Below are 24,728 nucleotides of genomic sequence, written 5' to 3'. Positions count from 1 at the left end.
CTTGCCCTGGGTTGGGGAGGTGCTCTGGATACCGCCTTGGCCTGTTGGGGGTCATTCCATGGGCTGGCAGGAGGCTCCTGGTATAGGAATGCTCCCTTCTAGATATTAAGTGTTTCTCAGGGCTTGTCTCAGGGATTGCTATGGCTGCCTCAGCATCCACATGGCTTGGACAAGCAGAGAATGAGAGGGAAAAGGGATGAAAAAGAAGACCGAGCAGGAGTCAGTTGCTCTCAGCAACTGCCTCTCCAGGGGCCTGCTCCTCAGTGCTTTCTTATCCCTGTGCCAGGTATAACTACGGCCCAGCAGGGAACAGAGTGTCCAGTTGACAGCTGGGGATGGGTGTGCTAGGAGACTGCTCTGTGGGCAGAAAACAGCTCTTCTCCTGGGAGCAGGCATCTGCACTGCAACCAGACAACCTGGCCTGTCTGTGATGGGGAGAGACGGCTGGAATTTTACTGGGGTAGGGACCTTTGGTGGTATTACTTGAACTCCTCCTGGTTGTATGGCCTAATGGTCAAGTTTTTAGCCGTTCAGCTTTGGAGTTAGGCTGGCTGGGTCCTAGCTCCATGTCTAATGAGATCTTAGTCTTGGGGGACCTTGGGAAAATCACTTCTTTTGGTTTCCTCACCTGTAAAATGCAGACAGCAATAGTGTCTACCTCATGGGGTTGTTGTTTAAAGAAGCTGCTGGCAGTTTCTTTACTGCCAATGTGTACTCTACTGTAAACACTGGTTGGAGGTCAGGGTGTTGTTATGGTCACTGGCTTGCCAGCTTCTTTGGAGGGCAAGGGTGGGGTGTTGGCATTACCTTTCTACTTCTGCTACTGGGCTGGGATCCAGGGGCAGCTTGGAGCTCTTTGGTAAGTTGGCGGAGCTAGGGGCTGGTTGGGGGGAGTCCACCCCTCTCTCCCCATCCCCATTCTCCCCTCTATTTGGTAGGCATATGCTGACTACATCGGATTCATCCTCACCCTCAACGAAGGTGTGAAGGGGAAGAAGCTGACCTTCGAGTACAAAGTCTCTGAGGTAGGCACAGGAGAAGCCTGCTGCAGCCGCCTTCCCAAAAATAGCTCCAGAGAGTCACACGGGCTCAGTGCTTACCACCAGGCCAGTGCAGAAAATAAGATCACCCAAACACATGTGCACTTCACATTTTGGTGTCTATATGTCTAATTTTTTAAATCTATGAATAGATGGATATTTATAGAATTGGAATCAACGTAAATATGCTGTTTTATGGCCTGCATTTTTGCTAACTGGTGGTTTTCTATAACCTTTGAAATTAAAAAAGATTACAAAAGAAGTAAACGTGCTCGCTGGAGAGCTTGCTAATAGAAATGTGTATATAGCATTAACAGAAAAACTGACCTCTCCCTATGTTTCCCCTCATACCAAACATCTGCAGCAGCCCGTGTTGACAGCACACAGCCCAGGAAATCATGAGCACCTCTTCCCCTGCAGTGTAATTGGCTGCCTTGCTGAGCTGCACCCTCGTTTATTTGAACAACCCCAAGGGTTGACTTTAGGATCTCGGTTTTATCCCTAAACATTGCTGCCCTGAACATCCCTACACATACATCTGTTTCCTAAGGATTCATTCTTATAATTGGAAATGCTGAGTCAAAGGGCGCACACATTTTTTTTGCCTTTGGGTTCACACTGCCTGGTAGGTGCCTTTTGGATGGTGTTTCAGAGACAGGCTTGGTGTAGGGAGGGCAAGAGCCGTGGGGAAGCAGATACCCATTGGAAGGCATGGTCTTGCAGGTTGTTTGCTTTTGCTGGGGTTGCCATCTCCCAGGGCTAGGGCCCAGGCCACCAGTGGCCTCTTGGGTTCATGTCCCAGTTGGCCCAGAGCCACCTTGAGTCTCTTATCACAGACACCAGGGCCTGAGCAGCCTCTCTCAGTGCCTTGGCCCACCCAGCTGTCTAGCCACAGCCTGGGGCCCGTTGGGAAAGGTCTGGCCCTGCCGCAGCTCAATTTCTCTACTTTTCCCAAGACTAACATTGTCCCCTTAGCCCTCTTATCCAGCCCTTGTTGGAACTGCCTCTTCTTGGCCCTTATCTGACTGCTGGGTGGCTGAGGTCCTGTTCTGTTCACTTGTGGGGAGTCAGGCCCGTGCAGGGGATAGACAGCTTTCACTTGGGACTCACCCCACCAGTGCTCTGGGGCTGTGGCTCTGGGTGCAGGATGGCTGGGGAGGGAGAGGGCTTTTCCTTGAGCCTGTGGGGAGGGATGCTCAGCTGTGCTCAGTGGGCCAGGAGTGTTGAGGGGAAGGGCTAATTAAAGGGGAATGTTGTAATTACCCCAGCAAATCCTTAGCTGCTAAATCCCTTTCAGGGTCCTTAATTGCCCCTGAGGCTTTGATGGTAGACATCCACACCAACCAGATATTGTCTTAGCTGGAGAGCTATTTTCGCAGGATTGCAGCGTGGTTGCATGCTTGGAGTCAGGCTGACCTTTTGGTAACCTGTCACTTTCAAACTAGTGACCCTGTCATTTCTGATCCTCTATTTCCTCATCTGAAGTTGGGCAAGAGTCAACAGACCTACTCATGGCCCCATGGGGAGGATTCACTGAGATCTCACATCTGGGTGTTTTTGCATAGCACCTAAGCACATACTAAATGTATCTATTGTAACTACTGTTATCATTAAGTGTTATTCAGTTTTAATTTTCTATAGTGTTATTGCTTTTGTCAGGGCTCTTTCTGAGCTGGGGTTCATCCTAGCAGCAGAGCAGTAGTCTGTGCCTCACTTGATGGGCAGAGATAGCTGATTTGGTCTCCAGAGGTCTCCCAACTTCTGCCCACAGCTGCGAGGGGCAGCAGAAGGCACAGCTCTCAGCACATGGGGACCACACACAGGGGCTCTCTTCCTATCTGGCATGGCTGTCTGGGCTTCCATACCACCTGAAGCAAAGAATACAGCAAGGGTGATGTAGTGAGTTTGTCTAGACCCAAGTTTAGAAAGCTATCTTTCGTTTTGAGCTTGTGCCTTCTCTATTCTTTGGGGCTTAAGATTTTCGAGTTTTGCAAAGTAAAGGTGATAGTAGATAGGGGATTTATTTTTGTTCTGTTGGTTTTTTTTTTTAAATGTACTAAGGGGGCAAAATAAAAAAATAGACTGATAAAATTTTAGGGAATAATTTACTGGTCCATGAAATCCAAAACTCCTTTTCCAGGAAGAAGGGAGGGTAGCTGAAGTTATTCTTTTGTCTCGAAAGAGTTCCAGCCCACAGTTCCCTCCCTGTCCAACTCTTCTCTCCCAACACCCTAAACAAAAGAGGCAGCCCCCTGCATTCAAAAAGCCTTCTCCAGAAAGAGGAGCTGGGAATGTTTTAATTATTCATCGAGCTAGCAGCTGGATCCTGGCTCCAGTGGCCTCCAGAGGCCACTTTCTCTATCCCCTTCAGTGCCTCACCTGAGACTGAGAGCCCCAGAGAATCTGGGGCTTGCTGGTGCTTCCTGGGGCCAAGATTACCGTGCGGTCTGTCGTCAGCCCCAGTTGCTGCGTGGGGTCAGGTTTGCCTGTTCTCATCAGCTATTCCTGGTGACCTGGTTCTTCAGAAAGCCAGGCTCTGGCAGCATTCTGTCACATTTCAGCAAGGCAGCTTTATGCCACCCCAGCCCTCTGCCTCAGCCAGGTATAAAGGGAAATTTCTCCTCTTACAGTCAATGTTTCCTATCCTCCCATGCCCCAAGGAGAAGTAAAGGGAAGGTGAGGGAGAGCAGCATTCAGGGCCTTTGTCACCTTGTACAGCGCCAGGGGGCACTATTTACATAGCCTGCAATGCCATTGGTGCTTCCTGGAGCTGTGTAGCTGGGCACATGGGCCAGCCTGTTTCTGTTAGCTCGGGCCTGCCTTCCCCCCACCCTCCTCTCCCAGTGTACACACAGCTCTCCGCAGCATCTCTGCACACCACAGCAGGCCTCGTGTGCCTTGCCCTCCCAGGCACAACTTCTCATGTGGGTATCACTCTGCTGGTTCCTGCCTAGTGCCAGGATTTCTTGGAGGTTTCTCTTTATACCGTTTGTTCCCATTGACACAGGCAAGATCCACTTCCTGGCAGGGACCCTCTTCTGAGAGCTGCCTGACTTGAATCGCCTCTGCGTGGTGTTTTCCACCAGCCCCAGTGCTGTCCTATTTCCACAAGCCACACTTGGAAGGAGCACCCTCTAGCCGCCCTCACAGATCTGTGGTTTGGATGGACAGGCCCACTTGCTTTCCTGATTGAATAACATTTTGTGTGCCAATGCTGCCCACACCTGTGACTCCGATTTCACTTCTTGATTCCTGTCTTCTGTGGGAAAGGTGTAGGGAGATGGGCTCCCCAAACCCTGCTGGCCCTATAGAGCATTCCAGTGACCCAGCATTTCCAGAAAAGTTGAGGTGCAACACCATAGTGGTGTTTGTGGTACCAAAACAATTGGAAATAACCGAAACATTTAACAGTGAGGAATTAGCTAAATAAATTATGATAGATTGGTACAATGAAGTACCATTCACTTAGTAAAGGCTGTTATAAAATTATGTTTACATGTTGATGTGGAATGAGGTTCACGAGGAAAAGGAGCAGGCTGCAAAGCAGAGTGTGCCCGCGATCCATTGTGCAAGCATGTGTGTGTGAATTTATGCTGTTAGCCTGTGCGGGGCACTGTGCCCTCGGGGTGTTTATCATCAGCCCTATTTTGGAGATGAAGAAACTGGGGCTCAGAGAATTAAAGTCACTTGCTCAAGATCTCACAGCAACTAAGTGATATTTCAGCTGGGATCTGAATCCAGGGGCATCTCTGCCTTCAAAATTCTTACCATGCTAAACAACAGAAAACACTATAAAACGACAAAACAGAAGGTCATGTTAAAATGCTAATAGTGTTTGTTTCTGGGTGGCAGGATTACTGGTCATTTTCATTTTCTTCCTTTTACATTTCTGTGTTCTATGATGAGTAGATATTGTGTACTTTTTTTTTTTGAGACAGAGTCTCACTGTGTTTTCCTGGCTAGGGTGCAGTGGCATCACCCTAGCTCATTGCAACCTCCAACTCCAGGGCTCAAGCTCAATCCTCCTGCCTCAGCTTCTTGAGTAGCTGGGACTACAGATGCACGCTACGATGCTCGGCTAATTTTCCTAATTTTTTAGTAGAGACAGGGTCTTACTGTTGCTCAGGCTGTTCTTGAACTCCTGACCTCAAGCCATCTTCCTGCCTTGGCCTCCCAGAGTGCTAGGATTACAGGCATGAACCACCATGCCCAGCTAATACTGTGTACTTAACAAAAGACCTCAGAGGCAGGCTGGTGGCGTGCACCTGTAGTCCTAGCTACTTGGGATGCTGAGGTAGGAGGGTCTCTTGAGCCCAGGAGTTCAGGGCTGCGGTGAGCTGTGGTTGCACCACTGCACTCCAGCCTAGGTGACAGAGTGAGACCCTGTTTCTAAAAATAGTAATAATAAAAAATAAAAATATAACAAAAGACCCCAATAAAATCTTTTTAAAAAGGTCAGAGCTGGAGTTTGTGCTTGTCCAGTAGCTCCTCCTGGGTAGCCTGCCTGTAGAAACCAGGTGTTGAAGCCACCCCATCCCTGTCCTGTCACCCTAGTGCTCTTCCCTCTTTGCAAATCTCATTGTGCTCCCTTGACCCTCCTTTGTATTCAGGACAGTGAGGAAGAAAGGGGGACAGCAAGGAAAACGGCTAGTTAGTGCCATGCTGAGGGGTCATTGTCCAGAAGCAAGTGGAACTTCCCTCAGTGGCTCTTGCCTGTCATCATGGCTTGGTCCCTCTGTTTTGCCTCCATAGGCCATTGAGAAACTGGTTGCCCTTCTCAACACGCTGGACAGGTGGATTGATGAGACTCCTCCGGTGGACCAGCCCTCTCGATTTGGAAACAAGGCCTACAGGACCTGGTATGCCAAACTCGACGAGGTAAGGCACCACAGAACAGGCCTGGGGGCTGGGCTGGCGGGGAGGGTGATTCCGGCACCAGTTAAGAAAGGGCCTGCAATGTTTAGAGCTTTCAAACATATCAGAATCACAGGGGGGTTGTTAAAATGCCAATTCCACATGAGTTTACCCTCTGTCCTAGCTGTCTTCTGGGAATTGCTATTGCAGCTGTACAGTCCTCTGCACAAGGCTGTTTATGAAGTCGTTGTTTGTATTAGCAACAGGTTGGAAATGTCCCAAGTATTCATCTGTAGGGGATCAATTAAATTAATCCATTCACAACACGGAGTACTATGCAGCTATAAAAAAGAATAAGGAAGCTGTCTAGGGACTTAGTGGAAGGGACTTTAACTCATTTTTAGGTTAAAGAAGCATCAGTTGTAATGATGTAGATTGTAAAGTATCTTTTGCTAAGAAAGAGGGAAAAATGTATGTTCCTGTTGCTCGTGTTTCCATAAAGAAACATCCCTGGGCCGGGCGCGGTGGCTCACGCCTGTAATCCTAGCACTCTGGGAGGCCAAGGTGGGTGGATCGCTCGAGGTCAGGAGTTCGAGACCAGCCTGAGCGAGACCCCATCTCTACTAAAAATAGAAATAAATTATCTGGCCAACTAAGAATATATATAGAAAAAATTAGCCGGGCATGGTGGCTCATGTCTGTAGTCCCAGCTACTCGGGAGGCTGAGGCAGTAGGATCGCTTAAGCCCAGGAGTTTGAGGTTGCTGTGAGCTAGGCTGACGCCATGGCACTCACTCTAGCCTGGGCAACAGAGTGAGACTCTGTCTCAAAAAAAAAAAAAAGAAAAAAAGAAACATCCCTGGAAGAATACATATGAGGCTAATAAAGCTGAGGTTTCTTTTTCCAGGCAGAGGAGGGTGGGGTAGAGGGAGACTTCTCAATGGATCCCTTCTATAATGTTTTTGTTTTTGAATCTTATGAGGCGTCACCTGTTCAAACAAACAGAAAACAAACATGCAGGATCTCAGGCCACATCCTTACAAAAGCAGAGTCTGTAGGTTTGGAAGGGCCTGGGAATCCAGATTTTTCACCAGCTCGCCAGGAGTTCTCATGCAGGTTGTCTACAGAAACTTGGCTCCGAATTCCTCTGGCCCAGTGTTTTCACAGAGAGAGCAGAAGGGATTACTGAGGGCCCAGCAAGGCTCTATCCTAAGAACAGCCCAGGGCTGCCTCTGCACTCTAAGGTGGCATGTGCTCTTGTTTTTTAAAAAGATTTTTATAAAATTATAACTTAAAGCTGATAAATCACAGCTCTACAGCTTGATGGATCTGCACATGTGTTTTTTGCCATGCACTGACCACCCGTGTCAAGCTATAGAACATTCTAGCACTCTGGCAGGGCCCTTGTGCCCCCTCCCAATTGATATCCCCCAGACTTTGCTGATTTTTATCTCATCAATTGATTTTTGCCTGTTTTTAAACTTCATATAAATGTCTAGCTTCTTTTGCTCAATGTTGTGTCTGTGTGATTCATCCATGTCGTGTGTAGCAGCAGATCTTTTTCTTTGCTGTGCAGTATTCCGTTGTGTGAATATACCAGAGTATTCATTCCACTGTGGATGGACATTCAGTTTCATTTCCCCATTTTGGCTACTATGAACAATGCTGCTGGGAACATTCTTGTGCGTGTCTTCTGGTGGACATATGGCACAAACTCTTGCTGCCCTGGAAGTGTGAAGGGAAATGGCGCCTATGGGGACCATAGCACTGACCTCCTGGAGTCTCCATGGGGCTCCATTGAGTTACCAGATGGGAGAGTTGAATGGCTCCTACTCAGATTTGTCCTGTCTTGCCCCCAGACCCCTGTGCCCTGGAGGAAGGGTCAGCAGATGATAAGCCACCCAGGGTAGTTTTTCATTGTGTAAGAATAAATGCTATTCCTCTTCTTTCTTCTGGGACCAGTTAGAACAGGAAGCCAGGCTGGTCTGGCATGGCAGCTGGGGCCCTCAGCCAGGTGCTGCCTCTGGGCTCCTGCCCACTGGGATGCTGCTGCCTAATCTGCTGCCACCACTTTGTGTCTCTTGTGTTATCAGGAAGCAGAAAACTTGGTGGCCACAGTGGTCCCCACCCATCTGGCAGCTGCTGTGCCTGAGGTGGCTGTTTACCTAAAGGAGTCAGTGGGGAACTCCACACGCATTGACTATGGCACAGGTATCTGCTGCTTGGGGGGTTCTGCACTAATTTGGCTTCACTGCTTTACTTGGGCTCTGGACGGTCTTGGGGCTCTCTGAACAAGCAAGAGTTTGCCGAGCTCCTGTAGCCCCTTGGGGCCAGCTGGGGTGTGGGGTGGTTGCCGGGGCCGGTGGGGGTGTGGTGGGGGGGCAGTAGTGTTGGGAGGCCTGATGCTGCAGCTCTAGCATGGCCACCAGGGGGGGCTGATGCCACATGCATGGTGCTTGTTTGCACAGAGCTCCTTTTTTATTTTTATTTTTTGAGACAGAGTCTCTCTTGCTCTGTTGCCCTTTGTAGAATGCAATGGTGTCATCATAGCTCACTGAAACCTCAAACCCCTGGGCTCAAGTGATCCTCCTGCCTCAGCCTCCTGAGTAGCTGGGACTACAGGCACGTGCCACCATGCCCAGCTAATTTTTCTATTTTTAGTAGAGACGGGGTGTCGCTCTTGCTGAGGCTGTTCTTGAACTCCTGAGCTCAAGCGATCCTCCTGCCTTGGCCTCCCAGAATGTTGGGATTACAGGCGTGAGCCACGGCCATGAAAGAGCTTTTTCGGTAGCCTCTGTAGCACACAGCACACCTTCTCCCTGACTCCCGTTGTTTCTTAGCCACATTCTCTATGTTGAGCTCTTTGGATCCTTGGTCCATGTCGGCCAAGCTGACATGGACTTTGATGAGAAGGGGTATGTGGGCACATTCAAAGGGAAGTGGTCTCTAGGTCAGCGGGCGGCTTGTGTGTCTAAGGAGGATCCCTGCTTTGGTACGGCCCCCCCTCTCCTTTCTGCCCTAAAGCAGGATAATGGGGGAGCTGCTGCTGTCCCAGAGCCCTCCCCTTTGTGGATCGTGGGGATTGTGGTCCACAGGAGGGAGCCCGGGCCACAGAGGCAGGCTCTGGAGAAGGGCCCTCTTGGACCAGGATCCTGGGGAAGTTTTGTCCTCTGCTTCCCCCTGCTGCTGGGGAACAGGTTTATCAAGCGTTTTGACCTTTGAGGGTGAGGCTTTGACTAAGACCAACAGGGAAAAGATTTCAGACAGCAGACTGGCCAAGTCAGCAGGAGGTGGTGCTCCCAGGTGCACAGGAGCCCCTGAGTGAGAGTTGTTTGGACTCTGACTGGTCATATTTGGAAACTATTGTAGGTGAAGGAACCTGAGCTCACAGGCTTTCCCAGGCCCTGAAGGGATCGTCATTCTGCAGAAATAGGACAGGAAGTTGCTGAATATTCTCTCCTCTCCTCCCTCCAAATATGTTTGTTATGACACCAGGAACCATGGGATTCAGTGCAAAGTTCAGTCAGTGGGGTCTGTAGTGCTGACCAGTCCTACTTGACATTACTGGGAAGGGACTGAGTGTGCCTTTGACCCTGTAGTCTGACCATGTTCCCTGCTTAGAAACCTGCAGTGGCTCCCTGTTGCTCTTAGGGTAAAGTCTGAGTGCTTTACTGTGGCCGTTAAGGCCCATCTGACCTGTAGCCTCATCTCCTTGTACTTTATTTTCTAACTTGCTCTTGCTGCTCTAGCCATACTTACCCTTGTAGGGTTCTTCAAACAGATGCAGCCTTTTCTTGCCTCAGGGCCTTTGCACATGCTCTCTCTCTTCTGGCTAGAATACACTTCTTGCTTCCCTTACCCCCTTTGCCTTGCCAACTCTCATTCATCTTTCAGATTTCAGATTAAGTGTTATTTCCTTAGAGGAAACCTTGAACGCTTATGTCAAGGCCCCCCTGTGATATCCTCCAGTTATTACCTATCTTTCTCCTTCAGAGCTAGAATCGTAGTAGTGATTGTATATTTAATGTCTGTCGCCCCTGATGAGTCATGAATTCTTTGAGTGCAGGGATTTATTTGTTACTATCTCCCTAGTGCCTGACATGGACGTTGCCCATGTAATAGGTGCTCAATAAATAGGGTGAAATTGCTATGTGAGTTAAATCTACAAAATAAGATGTAAATGTCTGTTTTAGGAGTCAACAGCCTGGGCCTTTTAGGAATAGAATAATAGTTCTGGTATTTCTTGAAAGAGCCTAATAGTAATGGGTTTTTATGGACTGGAAAGAGGCCCCGTTATCTCCATGTTGTCCTCTTCTTCAGAGGGGCACTTAGCAGTGATTTGGATCAAAAACAATCCCAGTCCTTTTTCTGGAAGACCATCAACCTTGACTGTTTTTTCTCTCCCAGGGCATGAAGCAGCCTTTGCTGCTTTCCTCTGCTGTCTCTGCAAGATTGGGGTGCTCCGGGTGGACGACCAAATAGCTATTGTCTTCAAGGTGTTCAATCGGTGAGGGAGAGGAGGGGAGGAGGACGGGGAGTGAGGGATCTCTTTCCTCCTCAGACTGGGGCCGGGTGCTGGAGGGTTCTGAGTGGCTCACGGTTCTCTTCTCCTGTCTTAGTCAAGCTCTGGCTGTGGATGGAGTGTCCAAGACTCCTTTTTCTGACAGGTTTAAATTCACCACCCAGTAAAAACAAGTGACGGGACTGTCACATTCTGACTGCTAATGCGTACACAGTGTTTACCAAGTGGAGGCACCATTCTAAGTGCTTTACATGTAACTCATTTAATTCTTACAACAACCCTATGAAGTAGCAACTGTTATTTCCATTTTATTGATGAAGAAACTGAGGCACAGAGAAATCAGGTCTCTTCAGTGAGGTCACACAGCTGAACGCAGGCAGTCAGGCTCTGCCCTGCTGCCCCTCACCACCCAAACGCCTGCTGGGCAGCACAGGTGTGTGTCAGAGTCACCCTGAGAGTCTTAGAATGTCCATTCCTGGGCCTCTCTGTGGTGATGCTGATGCAGCGGGCCTGTGGTGGAGCCCAGATGGGTGTCTAAAGCTCCACAGGTAACAGAAGCGTAGCCTTTGTTAGAATTGAAGGCCGGAGCCAGAAGCAATCTCCCTGGACTCCTGTCAGCTTTCTGATGGACAAGCCAAGCTTGGAGAAATTGAGGCTCCTGCCCAAGGCCTTGCTTCCTATCAGAAGTTGATGGCACAAAAACCCAGGTTTGGAGTCGGTGTTTGTCCATTTCCTGGGCCAAAAGAAGGCCAAGTGTGGGGGGAAAATAAAGCTACATTATTTTGAGAGTACCAGCTACAACTTAGGCATGGAGGTTTTAACTGAAATCTAGACCATTACAATCTTAAGTGGTTATTTCTGGCCTTCTGGTATTCCAAATGGCAGAGGGTTGAGACTGTCTTTTTACGTTTTGCTCCCTTCCCTGTCTTTCCCCACTCTCCTGTGCAGATACCTTGAGGTTATGCGGAAACTCCAGAAAACATACAGGATGGAGCCAGCCGGCAGCCAGGGAGTGTGGGGCCTGGATGACTTCCAGTTTCTGCCCTTCATCTGGGGCAGTTCGCAGCTGATAGGTATTGGTGGGGGGTGTCTATCCCTCTGCCCCCTGCAGGCTGCATTCTGTACCTCCCCTGGCTTCTCCTGCATTCTCTCTTTCTCTTCCTCCTGCCCAGGGCAGACAGTGACAGCTTGGAAAGCAGGGCATTAGACTGGCTATTGATGGAGGCTGTTTGCTGGTGACCTTCTGCTGCAAGCCCGTGTGGCAGGCTGGGGGAGGCGGAGGCAGAGCGCTGCCAAGATAATGGGAAGTGACATGGGCTAGAGCAAGGGCGCTTGCCTGGTGCATAATGGACTGGTGTGAAATGTGCCCCAGCTCCTGGCAACAGCTGCAGGGTTTTATGTTGAAAATGAGGGGCTCTTTTGATTCAATGACCAACGTCATCCACTGTTATTATGGAGCTTTGTACAGAGGAGCCTGTCAGGGAGCTGCTGCTGAGTGCTAGGTGGTGGGCCTGCTTCGGTGACTGCCCCCCACTCTTGAAACTGTTTTCTAGGCTATGGATGGGGTGATCATCTCTATTTTGATTCAGAATGAACTGCCTACAAAATAATATTCACAAATGACCATTGGTTGAGGACTTGCTCTGTGCCGGGCACTGCTGTAAGTGCCTCAGGTACATTGCCTCCGTGAATCTTCTCAGTGGCCCTGCGAAGGGTCTTTGCCAGCATCAGGCCAGCACCGCTAACACCTGTGCCAGGCACCATGCTGAGTGCTGTGGGCATGGTGATGGTCATGTGGGCGTCAACAGCCCCGAGGGAGGTATTGTTCTTATCCCCACTGCCCAGGCAAGGAAACCGAGCCATGGTGGGCTGAAGTCATTCATCTAAGATCACACAGCTAGAGAGAGGCAGAGGTGGAGCTCAGCACATAAGGACACGCACACATGCCATTTACTGCTCCTGCAAGGTCAAATGTTGAGAGCACCATGGGCAGAACTGTGGCCCTTGGGTGGGGGTCGACTATGGTGGGCTGGGGTGCCCAGGTGGTGTGAGAGCCTGGGTCTGAACCCCAGGGCTCTTTGCTCTTCCCAGATCATCCGTACCTGGAGCCCAGGCACTTTGTGGATGAGAAGGCCGTGAATGAGAACCACAAGGACTACATGTTCCTGGAGTGTATCCTGTTCATCACCGAGGTGAGGAGAAAGGGGTGAGGGAGAAGCCCGTGGCCACCTCCAGGCTCAGACGAACCAAGGCTGGTGGCTTTAGAGTGGGACAGGATCCAGAGATGCTGCTCAAAGATGGCATGGCTGGCACCAGAGTGGGGTATTGAAAAGGAAGCCCCACGGGGTCTCTCCTGAAATGCTTAGCCAGTTTCTGACCATCCAGGATCTCCTCTGGGGTTTCTACTGAACACCACAGAACTCTTGAGCTGAGGGACTAAGACTCAGTCACTAGCTGGACTTGGGGACTGATGCAGCAGGTATGAAAGGGTGGGCAGTGTTGTGGGGGAGGGCCCGCATCTCTCAGGTGGGGCCCATAAGGGTCTGTAGGGCTGTGTGCTTATCAATGTGTAGACCAAAACTGCTGGAGGAGATGGAGCCGACGACTTTCAGCTGAAGGGACACATCTCTTAGTACCTGAAGACATGGGCCTGAGCAAAGTGCTGGAGGTGAAAACAAGCAGCCCTGTGGTGGCAGTCACTGGGCTGCCAGCCCGCCTAGCCGGGCTCTAGCTGGAAACTCTTGTCCCACCAAGGCAGGGTTCCTCACAGTGGGCCTGGGACCACTTCTTCAAGATCACCTGGGGAGCAGATTGTTAAAATGCACGTTCCTGGGCCCCACCCCAGCTTATTGAATCAGAATCTTAGGAGTCAAGAGCCAGGAGACTATATTTAAACACACTTTCTAGGCAACTGCACAGGAAAGGGGGACCCACTGCTCTTAGGCCTCTCTTCTGGGAGGTGTCAGAACTTTTCATCCTCCCTGCCCTGTACCCTCCCTGCCCCTGCCAACTTCCAAAAGGTGCCCTGTCTGGAGCTGGTTCTTGTCCTCCCTCCCCTTCCTGTTGCCTACACGCATGTCTGCTGCCTCAGTGATGCCCCTGGCACACCTGTGGACTCCTACCTGTGGGTGCTGCTCTCTTGGCAGTCTGTTCTGAGCCCCCTGAAGAGGTGGAGTAGCCTGGTTAAGCAGCCTTGGCTCAGCTCTTCCTGGTCAGCATTCGGCTCAGGCTTCTGCCAAACTCCAGAGGCCGGAGGGGAATGACACATTTTTTCCAAGTCAGCAAATGGAGCTGCGACTGATGTCTGGGCAGCCACCGCTTAATTCTCAGAGATCTGCTGCCTTCAGCAGTGTAGCAGGCCCAAGGTCAGAAGGACTCGGGGGCAGCCTGGCTCACTGCCTTGAAAGCCAGTCACGTGCTGCTCTCTTTGGAGTGGAACTCGAGGGTCTGCGGAGCCCCAGGAGACGTAAGGATGAGCTGAAGGAGCAGGGCGCGAAGAAGAGGTGCACATCATACCCTGAGCTGGTGCTCAGGGCTAAAGGGCCAGCTGTTTTGGCTCTCACTGGCAGCTGGCCAGGCCCCTGGGTCCCTGTCCAATAATTCCAGCTAGGAGGCAGGCGGTGCCTGGCCTAGGGACTCAGGGAATTGAGTCCATGTTGAAACTTTGTATTTTTGTTTGTTTGATTGGTAATGCTGGTGTAAAACCCGGAAAGCTCTTCCAAAGTTTGGGACCCGGTTCCTCTGCTAGAGGAAATCCTGAAGTAGCCACTAGGTGGCACTAAAGGCACGTTAAGCTTGGAGGAGGTTTTGGTAACATTTAATTAAGGGAGAGGCAGGAACAGGGCGGAGGGGGCAGGCGAAGAGTTTTTGGCTGTTCTGCACCTTCTCTGCAAGGCCCACTTTTCAGTTTGGGTCTAGGCTCTTGGGTGTGGGTGTTAAACAGTGGTTGCTTGGGAGGGGTGTGCCTGGCAGCTGAGGGGACTGTAGCAAGGGCCGGCTCTGCCTGCTGGCTCAAGGAGGCCCGTGTGGTTGCTGCTTACAGCACACCTTGGTGTAGCTCTCCAGAGCGCCCGCACCTTCCGCCCCTAGTTGGCGGATGAGTGGCTTGGCTCACTTGGGGACCCAGAGGTCTGCGTGGCGCTCTTTGGTCTGGAAGGGGGCAATGTTGCCTCTGGAGACCTGGGAATCAGCATAGGCCGGTGCAGCTAGCAGATTAAACAGAACACCAAGTTGGGAATGGAACCGGGTGCTCCTCCCAGGTCTCACGGCAAGACTGCCCTGGTGGCCCTGGGCCTCCTGGATGACGGGCCCACCTTGCCGGGCTTCTGCAGCCTTGGGAAATACAGCCTTGGTGCCTTTAAGAGCCTAGGGCAGGCAGGAAAAGAATTTCAGTTTCAATCTGGCTTCTAAATTTGGAGTTTTGGGAAGGGAGGGATCAGATTTCAGCTGGAAGGGAAGGAGCTGACAGGAAGGCGCTGTGCAGAGCCTCCCCCTCCCCGCCCATCCCCCCCAGTTACTGACAGAGGAACCATTTACAAAAGGCCGATCCTCTGGGGAGTGGAGAGGCAGGAACGCAGCGTCTGTGAGTAATTTCCTGCTCAATATGGCTGCTCTGACTCACACGATTCCCCTGGGGTCACTGCGGACTGCAGTGAGCTTGCTCCTTCTCGCTGTTTCTCTTCTCCCTTTGTGGCTAGAATGAGCTAATTTTTTTTTTTTTTTTGTCTTTTCACCCCTGATTCCTTTTTTCCCCTCATCAGTTTTCCTTTCCCAGAGTTAGAGAGTCTCTTTCTGAAGGACTTAGGGAGACCTTGGGCCACTGAAGGCCTGGGGGGCAGGGGCGCAGCCCCTCGAGAGAAGCAGCCTCCCTGGGCTTTCCACCGATACCGGCCCAGGACCACTGGGGCTCCGGAGCACTGGCCTAACCCTGGCTCTGCCAGTGGGCCCGAAAGGCCTTTTGGGGATCTGTTCTGTGCCCCTGGTGGGCAAGGCTGGCCTGGAAGACAGAGCTGCTGGTTTCCCAGTGTCCATCTGCCTGCCTTGGCCTCAGAGCCCTTGCTGAGCAGGCCCCTGGAGCTGCTGCTGTTGCACGGAGCTGACAGGGTGCTCCTGGGTGGTTGCTCACTGGGCCTTGTCCAGAGAGTGAAACTGGGTACACAACTCCAGTGATCCCCAGCTTCCAGGGCCTGCAGAGAGCTGGAGGGAGCGGGGAGAGCAGAGCGAGGGGGAGGGGGTCAGGTGGAGTCTGGTTCTGTGGGAGCTGAGGCCATAAAGGTGAGGCCCCTATAGGGGGGAGGTTCCTGCTGCCACCCTGGAGGATAGAGACTTGGATGATTCTGAGTGAAGGGAGGGGCCAAAAAAAAGCTTCACAGGGACCAGGGTGGGTTTTGGCTCTGTCTGTGCCTGGCTGCTGGGGAGCCTGGGACCTGGGACAGGATAGAACGGGATGGATAGGAGGAGCCTTTTGTCCTGGCTCCTGAGACTTGGTTATTGACAGGCTCTTGGGAACTTGGGCCAGGGGAGGGAGATGACAGGGATAAAATGACAGCTTTTTTGACTTAAGTCGTAAAAATTTTGTCAGAGTTGCCCTTATTGGAGAAGGAACAGACCTGTGGGAGTGGGTCACCAGGCCGTCGGGGGACCCATGTGCTCCTGAGGGCCTTTACGATTATGATGCCCCAAAATGGAGAGAGAGCACTTCAGGCTGTCCCTTCTCCCTGGAACAGCTCAGGCTCCACTCCCATGCCTCCATGCACAGCTTCTTCTGGAAACTTCCACCCACTCAGGGTCCAAGTCTCTGCTTCCTTGCCAGACTTAGCTTCTTTGCTTTTCAGAGTCTTCCTTCTGCAGCCTGGGGCCCAGGGTGCTGAGCCCTGTTTCCCCTAAAATGCTGCCTGCAAGCTTGGGGGGGGTGGTGTGTTTAGGGGGACTGCACACTGCTTGGTTAGTAAATATAAATATGCTGACCTCTTGGTGTCAGAGGGATACACTCAGGCACACAACTTCCCTCTCACTGCTGTGGTTTCTGATGTCATGGGAACTTCACTGAACTTCCTACAGAATTTTTCTCTTCCTTCCTGACTGGTCAGACTCTTTGGCCAGAGGAGGGATCAGGAGTGGAGCTGTCCTTGCTCCTGGCTGTGCTCGCTGCTGTGGCCGCCACCCCTTCCCCACCTCTTGGCCGAGCTGGGCTGGCTTTCTGCACAGACCTTCCTCCTGACTCTGCTGCAGGCACCTGCCTTCTGCCAGTCCCTCTTCTCCCCTCACTGTGCTCTGCCTGCTGCGCAGAGGGTGTCAGATGCCTGGGATTGGTCATACCCACTTTGGCCCTCCCCTAAACTGACCCTTTCCTTGGCTCTTCTAGCTCTGCCTGTGGCAGATGCAGAAGTGCCCTGTGTGTGGGGGCAGAGCAGAGAGGGGTGGTCCTGAGGGGCGGGGTCCAGGCTGCTGCTGCTGATTATCTCAGAGGGAGTGAGGCCCTGTGCTGGAGGCACTCTGAGGCTCCTTGGGAGTTGTTGGGAGCTGCACCAGGAGCTTGGGTGCAGAACTTAACTTTCCTGCGGTTGCTGGGTTTGATGGGTGGTAGGCATCAGACCCCTTTTCTTTGGCTGTGGGAAAAAGATGGGTAATGGGGGGATGGGCAAAGGATGTCATTTTCCCAGTGGGCCTTGAAGGCCAAGGGGGACCCCTCTACATGTGTCTGTTTGTGTGTGGGCTCCACAGGCAGATGCCTGGCTTGATCCGGGAGGGGGAGAGAGAGAGTGCGTGTGTGTGAGAGAGAGAGAGAGAGAGAGACACTTTGCTGCAGGGGAGTGGGAATGAGCTCCCAGGCAGACCTGTCTCCAGCTTGGGGACTCTCTCTTCCAGATGAAGACTGGCCCATTTGCAGAGCACTCTAACCAGCTGTGGAACATCAGTGCTGTCCCCTCCTGGTCCAAAGTGAACCAGGGTCTCATCCGCATGTATAAGGCTGAGGTGAGTGGGGCTTTGCCAGCGTGCCTGCCCTGCTGCCACACTTGGTCCTGGGGCTCCTGCTTCTCTCTACCCCACTGTGTCACTCTGGATCTCAGGCTAACCACTCTGACCCTTGGGACCTCAGTCTCCCATCTGGGAGGTGGGCAGTCAGAAAAGCATTGGACTGAGGCCCAGTTCTGTCCTGAAAAGCGCAGAGGCCGTGGCAAGGACCTGCTGCTTGGGGAGTGGTGGGGGAGAGGGGTTCTCTTCCCACTTGTCAAATGGCCGAGGGCCCCTCTGAGCTCAGGCAGCCTGAGTCTGTCTCTCCATGGCACACTTGGAAAAGGGGCTTATCCTTTGGAGACACCATGCAGAGCGGTGCTCTCAAACTTTGGTATGTATGATTGCTGGGTGGGGTGAGGTCCGGGGGAGGCCAGGAACTCACATTTGCAGTGACCACCTCAGGTGATATTGATGCAAGTGGGCTTCCCTGCTGTCCCCTGCTGTCAGATCCTTCCCTGCGGTTTCCTGGAGCTCCCCCTGCTGGGAGGCGGCTGCCCTTCGGCTGGGAGGGTGTCTCCTGCTCTCTCTTCTTGGCATTGTTCTCCCAGCCAAGGAGGTGGTGGCCTTTTCTCTTGCAAGTAGGGAGGACGTGTGTCACTTCAGCCCTGTCCCTTGCAGTAGCTCTTTTCATATCTTGAGCAGAATAATCCTGGAACTGATTGACCTTGGCCAGGGAAGGGTCTAGATGTGAAGTTCCTCACCTAGAATGATGGATTCCCTGAGTCCCTTCTTTTTGGCTGGCCTTGGCGACTAGTTCATGGTCTCAGATACTGTCCTGTGGTCACCCATCTCTTGACTCCTGTTCATCCTCCTCTTCTGGGAGGGGGCTGTTCCAGGTCTTCAGTGTACCCAGAGCTCACTCGATCCCAACAGCAGAGGCAGGACCGCGGGGAAGGGTGTCAGAGGGCCAGCAGGATCTGGGCGCACAAATGCCTCCAGTTGGCCTGGCTCCCTCAGCACAGCCCCGAAAGGGTTAACAAGGCCTGACTGATTGGGACTGGCCCTCTCTCTCCCTTCCGCCCCCTCTCCCTCCTCCTCCTGCTCCAGGTCCCTTTCCTCCGGACTTCACATCCTGTATTTAGGTTCCAGCCCACACACCTTTCTAAGCAGAGAGGAGTTGGTGGGGCTGCAGCTGCTGATCCTGGGCTTTCCACTCCGGCTCTCCCCAGCCCGGGGAGCACCTGCGTCACTGCCCTCTGGTGTCCTGATGCTCCTGCCCGTCCCACAGTGGGTGCTGCTGGGGAACTCTGTCATCCCATTGTGGGGCTGTCTCAGCATGTGAGGGGTACACAGCACCCCTCTAACCTCCCCCTAACCCCTGACCTTTGTGTGTCAAAGACAGGACTCTCTGGCTGCCTTTTCTGCTTAGAATTTTAAATACTGTCTTTTCTGCAGGTCTCTTAACTTATCTTCACCCAGGCCCCCTAAGGGCAGGGCGGGAGACTCTGTCCTCTTATCCTATCTGCCCCATCCAGAGGCAGAACTCCACAGTGACAGAGGGTGAGGGAGGAGTACATTAAGATTCAAAATGGACAATGGCGATGGTGCAGCAGAAACGCAAGAACAAAACAGTTGACCGTGTAAAAGTTGATACTATTTCTGTGGTTGTTGAACACAGAATGTTGAACACTAAGAAGACAGCGACAAAACTACCACCAAGGCAGGGCCAGAAGGAGGGCGCTCTAGCAGATAACCAAGTGGCCTTCCTGGAAACGGGAAATTCCAGCTCTGAGTGCACAGGCCAGGCGCTTTGTGGGGGAAGGGTGGGGGCAGACTTTGTAGGACAGCGCTGGAACTCGCTGGCTTTGCGATGTTCAGTGCTCACTGATGAGTTAGTTACTAGGAAGTAGGCCTTAGTCCTTGGTCCCAGAGAGTCGTGGGATGGCATGTGGCTTGCTCAGAGGTCCAAGAGAAAGGCTTGCTTTTTCAGACCAGTTCTCAGTCCACAGGGAGCACCTTTGAGGCCCGTCAGTCCTGCAGTTCAGAGGAGTTAGCAAGACCTGGGTTGCCAGCCCGAGTTGGCTGCTGGAGGAGAGGTGGCCTCAGGATTTGGGACTGACTCTGCATATCCAAGGTGCCTGTCCTGGCCTTTCTGAACTGAAGCGCCAAGTGCTCTCAGGGGCCTTGTGTGGTGGGTGGTGGGCTTGTCATTCCCAAGGGCCATTGCTATGCTGGTGCTGCCTTCCAGAAGGGACTTGTCAGGGCTTAGAGAGTCCCTTCTCCCCCTCGAATCACTGGAACCTCCAAGGGCCTATGATCCCAGCCTCTGGGATGGGACGTCTACCTGGAAGTTCTCTGAGGGACAGGCTGGAGCTGCTGTTCTGCCCAGATATGCAGGTGGGACCTCTGGGGCTTGGTTAGCTGGGCGGGCCTTGCCGGGAGAGAGGCCCGACTGGAGGCTCCCTTCTGCCCTGGAGCCTTAGCCTTCGTGTGCCTCAAGCAGTCTCTTGCCTTCAGGTCAGCTCCCGGCTTCCCTTGAGGCTCAGAGGAAGCTTGTTCTGGGGTCCTGTGGGCGGAGTGGAAAGAACTTCTGCCCCTGCCCCCTCTTGTCTTTGCAGCTTGTCTTGTGTGAGAGCTGGAAGCAGGTTGACCTTTGAACCCTTCTGGAATTCCAGAGCCCTGGGGGGGGGGATGCTTTTACTAACTCCCACCACTTCCTGATGACATAAGCACAATGGCAGCTGCCTTTGCCTCTGGCCTGGCTCTGCTGCTCCTCCCGCCTGAGACTACCTACTAGTGCCTGCTCCCCACTTTCTCTGCCTCAGGCCTAGGATTCTGGCTGTGGCCCCCACTTTGCTCCCTCTCTGAGCTTAGTCCCCCACCTTGTGTGCCTCCCCCTCCTTGGTTTTACAGCTGGTTTTTGAGGTGAGGGAACCTGGGCCAATCACTTCACCCCTCTGTCCCTCTAAGTTAGTGGGAGGTCAAGACCACAGCCACAGATTGAGCCTCTCACCCCTGCTGAGGCTGTAAGTTGCCCCAACCCTCCCAGGAGGTGCCCAGCACACTCTGGCTGTTACTGTGGCCAGGTATGGGAGGAGGCCCTGGACCAGCCTGGCAGGTCTGACCTCGTGTGCCCAGAGCCACTGCCTGTGTGGTGGGCATAGCAGGGCAGGCGCAGGGGGATCCGGAGCTGGGTTCGGATGGCCTGCGGACCAGGCCAGCTTCCAGCTTCTGTGATAGACCCTGTCTGTCTCTCCAGAGCCTCCCCTCTGCTAGGGGCCTGGGTCAGCTGAGCTCAGGGAGTTGGGCCACTCCCTGCTCAGCCATCCCCCTGTTCAGCCCCCACCCCCAGGGCTGCTGGGAATTGCTGGGGGGGGAGGGAGGACACAGGATGTCAGCTGGTTCTTATTGTCTCACTCTGAAGTGCCAAGATGGCTTTTTCAGTCCAGAGAACTGAAAACTAGAGAAAATAGGCCTCTTCTGGGGCTTGTGTTCAAATGTCCCCATATCACTTCTCCAGGGCCAGGACCTGAGCTAGGGGACCCCAAAGATCAGGAGGGTTTTCTTCACCTCTGGTCCCCAACATCCCCTTCTGGGCTGGGTGATGTCACTTGGCTGCCTCTCTTTTTGGCTTCTGCTTCGTGGGGTTGGATTCTCGTTCTCCCCCTCTCGCGCGCGCTCTCTTTCTCTCTCTCTCTCTCTCTCTCTCTCTCTCTCTCTCTCTCTCATTGTTTGGTGGGTCTGACTGCCGTGGAGTGGTCCTTGGATGGGGGGTGAGGTGAAGGTGCTGGGTAGGAAGCCTCACCTTTCCCCAGAGTCGCTCCTCTGGATGGGCCACCTCCTGGGAACTACTCTGTTGTCAGCGTCCCTGGTGTGGTGCAGCCTCACCGCTCTGCTCTCCCCTCCTTCCTCACAGTGCCTGGAGAAGTTCCCTGTGATCCAGCACTTCAAGTTCGGGAGTCTGCTGCCCATCCATCCTGTCACGTCAGGCTAGGAGGGGCCAAGCCACCGAGCCTGAGCCACCCAGGCCTCAGTTCCTGGGCCCGCCTCCCCTGCCCCAGCCATGGCCCCCTCCCTGCCCCCTCCCTCTGTTCTTTCTGTTTGATGAGAGGCTTTTTATTGGGGTCGGGTGGGGAGCGCAGGGTTGAGAGGGGCTCAGAGCATAAGGCTGAAGGACCCAAGCTGGGAGAAGTGACCAAAGTGTGGCCAGTTTCCTGACCTCCCCTGTGGTGGATGGGCAAGAAGAGAGGCACTGGGCCCTGTCCTGGGCTACCCTCTCCGGTCCTGGCCTCCTCTCCTTCCTTCTCTGCTGACAGTCTTATTTTGAGAGCAGGGGCTGTTCTGCAGCTCGTGGGGAGGGGAAGGTACTCTGCTTCCACTGCTTTCCCTTCCCTCGCCCGATGCCTTCTGAGGGTTACAGCAATCGCTCCTCTCAGGGCGGGTCAGTTTCCAAGCCATGTCTGGGTGGGTGTCCATGTGCTTTAGGGCTGGAGGCAGAGGCTGATGGCCAGCTGTGGGCTGGGGTCGGATGGGGTGGTGGAGAGGCCTTAGCTGTCCAGGCTCCTTTTCACGCTGCTCCCTGGGCCCGAGGGCCCCTGTGTCCAGAGCAGCTTCCTGGCTTTTCTGTTCTCTGCTCCTCGGCTATGTGAAGTTTCCTGGCCGTAGCCACACATCCTCTCTCTCCTGCCCCAGCCCAAGAGTAGCCTAGCTATGGCAGCTGCCCTTTGGATAGGCACTGAGCTCCTGGGAGGGCCTGGCTGACTGGGTGAGGCCTGTCTTTCCAGAGCTTTCCCTGGCAGAGAAGAGGTGGCAGAAACTCAGGGAGGGGCTTGGGCCCATTGTGTCTGGAAGACCTGGATTCCCCTGGGCCATCTTGCGCCCAGCCACTCCTGCTGCCTCTGCCCTGTGCACTGTGGCAGCTTCGCCTGGCCTCTCGGCCCTGCTTCTCTGGTCCCCTGCATGGTGGGCTGGCAGTGGGGGGGCCCAGAGGTAGCAGCCTCACTCCCTTGTTCCCACCTCCCCAAACCTGCCCTTTGCCTATATGGGATGAGGTAAGTGACTGCCCCCCAAGCCCAGGCATTGGCTCGAGGACGGGCTGGGCCAGGCAGGCTGGGCAGGCCCACTGAGGGGTGAGGGGCCTGGCAGCAGCATGACAATTCCTGAGGTTTCTCTTAGGGTTCTACTGCCCAGGCCCTTCTCCCCCTCCCCCTCCTGAGTCTACGTGTGCATACCCTTTGGAAAGGGGGAGCACAGAGAAGCACAGCACAGGGGCTTGACCTGGGGTGGGCTGGCGGTCTGGGCTGAGGCTAGGGACAGGAGCCACAAGAATCACAGACATAGCTTCCCAGGAGAGGCCTCGCGCCTGCCTTCCTCCCAGGACCCAGACCACTGCCTTCCTGGCCCTTCCATGCCCCCGGCCCCTTGCGCCTTCATTGCTGTTTGGATTAAAGCCTCTGTTTTGCACCTATCACCTGTGTGAGGTGTGTCTTTTCATGCCACATGTTTGTCTCATCTCTGCACGACTGTTTGACCCCCATCAGGTCCCTTTCCCTCGGGCCACAGGGTCTAGCCCTTGAGTTGTTTCAGTTTGGGTTAAGCCTGCATCTGAGCCTGTCCCCTCCCCTGGGCAGTGGGACAGGTGGCAGAGTGGGCTCTGAGCAGAGACTTGGGTTTCGATCCTAGCCACAAGGTTGTAGATAAGTTACTGAATCTCTCTGAGCCCCCGCTTCCTCATCTATAATATGGGGACAGTCACAGGGTGATTTCCTGGAGTGGACAGCAGATATGAAGTCCTTAGCCCATGGCCTAGCACATAGCAAATCCTCATGGTCACCGTGGTCTCTTGATGAGAGCAGCCCCTCTGGGCTCCTGGTTCAGCCCCATGCTGGCCTGAGGGAGTCTTAGGATGGGACTTGGTGAAACATGCACCCACAATTTTTAAGGGGGTGGCCCTCCATTTGCCCTTCCCACCCCTCATGTCCCTGCTGTGCTGGGGTTGAGAGTCTGGGGCTGCAGTGCCCCAGGACTTCTGAGACGCTTAGGTGCTCCTGCTCAGAGAACGAGAGCCCTCGCTCTTTCTCCTGGCCTGAGAGGCCTGGCACTGGAACAGGAGAGCCTCAGCCTCCGGTCACCTTGCACCTCCTTGGGGGAGCCTGGTGGTCAGGAGCCCTGGCTCTGGAGTTAGGCGCTCCCTGCAGGCAGGGCGGGCAGCTGGGAGCTCAGCATCCAGAGGGCGAGGGGTGGGGGGAGGGGGCCGGCTCCTAGGGCAGCCCTGACAGGCTCTACTCAGGATTTGGAGAGTTCCCTGGGAAGATGGTGGGGGGTTTTGTGGGTGAGAAGGGCCTGGGGTAGGGGGATCAAGAGGGGAGATGGGAGCATTTGGGAGGCTGTAGCTCTCGGTGGGCACAAGGGTGGTGGCTGGGGTGAGGGTTCAGGGTGGGAGTGGTGGGGAGTGGTCAGATTCAGGGTATATTTGGAGGTGCGAGTGGGAAAAGGGCAGCCAAGAAGACCCCAGTTCTTGGCTGTGTTGCTTGATGCCGTTTACTGGGGTGGGGAAGACTGAGGGGGAGCGCTTTGCTGTTAGGGCGAGGGGATGCGTGTTAGCTTGTAAGAGGAGGTGTAGGGTGGGCAACTGGCTGTGCTCATCTCGAGTGGGCTGCAGGCATGGCTGTGGGTGTGGAGCCACCAGACCCAGGAGTGCCACATGAACATAACGTATGGATGAGGGGAAGGGGCAGGAGACCCCGAGGTCGCAGCCCTAGGAGAAGCGGTAGAAGTGGCGTAGTGGCCCTGCGTCTCACCTTGCTGAGGGCTGCTCCGGTGGTGGTAGGGGAAGAATGGGAATAGCACACAGGGGCAGTGCGTGCCCCCGTGAAACCTGCTCGCTGAAGCACAGAGGTGAGGTCCTCGTCCCAGCCACCAGCCTGGAAGTAGCAAAGTGGAGCAGGCCATCTGGTTCCCAAGCCAGACTCTTACCCAGGCCCGCTTCTCTCAGGAGTTTGCTGCAGTGGGGAGCGTGGGTGGGACTCAGGTCAAGGGCTGGCATTCTGAAGGGCGGCCCTGTTCAGGCCCTGTACTGGGGAGGACCCAGGAGAGGCGGAGAGCGATAATGGCGGGGGCAGAGACTGGAGGGAAGGAGGGCCATCGGGCACCCATCGGTGAGTTGTACTGGGTTTACTTTTGCAGGGAAGTGTGAGACAAGGCCATTACCTGCCCTTGGTGCGGGCACTGAGGACGTGGGCAAGGGCTTCTGGTAAGGGCAGGAAGCCACTCAGGCCCTGGGAGATGGGACATGGGAGGACTCACACCTCTAGCCCATGCCGTGCTCAGCCCTCCATCCCACTGGGGGATCCCTGG

At 53.7% G+C, this 24,728-nt stretch overlaps 1 protein-coding gene across 4 annotated transcripts in view; it reads left to right on the top strand.

Annotated features, from left to right (window-relative positions):
• Positions 1 to 21,836, top strand: part of PTPA (protein phosphatase 2 phosphatase activator) — a 29,319-nt gene extending 7,483 nt beyond the window's left edge. For 2 of the 4 annotated variants that reach the window (XM_045563225.1, XM_045563224.1), the window contains exons 3-10: positions 939 to 1,025; positions 5,793 to 5,918; positions 7,987 to 8,104; positions 10,301 to 10,400; positions 11,364 to 11,488; positions 12,507 to 12,607; positions 17,283 to 17,390; positions 21,289 to 21,765. In XM_045563225.1, the coding sequence (XP_045419181.1) occupies positions 939 to 1,025; positions 5,793 to 5,918; positions 7,987 to 8,104; positions 10,301 to 10,400; positions 11,364 to 11,488; positions 12,507 to 12,607; positions 17,283 to 17,390; positions 21,289 to 21,366 (843 nt within the window). In that variant the 3' untranslated portion in view covers positions 21,367 to 21,765. Of the gene's footprint in view, positions 1 to 938; positions 1,026 to 5,792; positions 5,919 to 7,986; positions 8,105 to 10,300; positions 10,401 to 11,363; positions 11,489 to 12,506; positions 12,608 to 17,282; positions 17,391 to 21,288 lie in introns of all 4 variants that reach the window. The other 2 variants (XM_045563223.1, XM_045563226.1) reach the window with 2 other exon arrangements.
• Positions 21,837 to 24,728: the final 2,892 nt, after the last annotated feature.

This window comes from Lemur catta, chromosome 10, assembly GCF_020740605.2.
Source record: "Lemur catta isolate mLemCat1 chromosome 10, mLemCat1.pri, whole genome shotgun sequence".
Classification (NCBI taxonomy): Eukaryota; Metazoa; Chordata; class Mammalia; order Primates; family Lemuridae; genus Lemur; species Lemur catta.
This window is presented reverse-complemented; position numbering and strand designations above follow the sequence as displayed.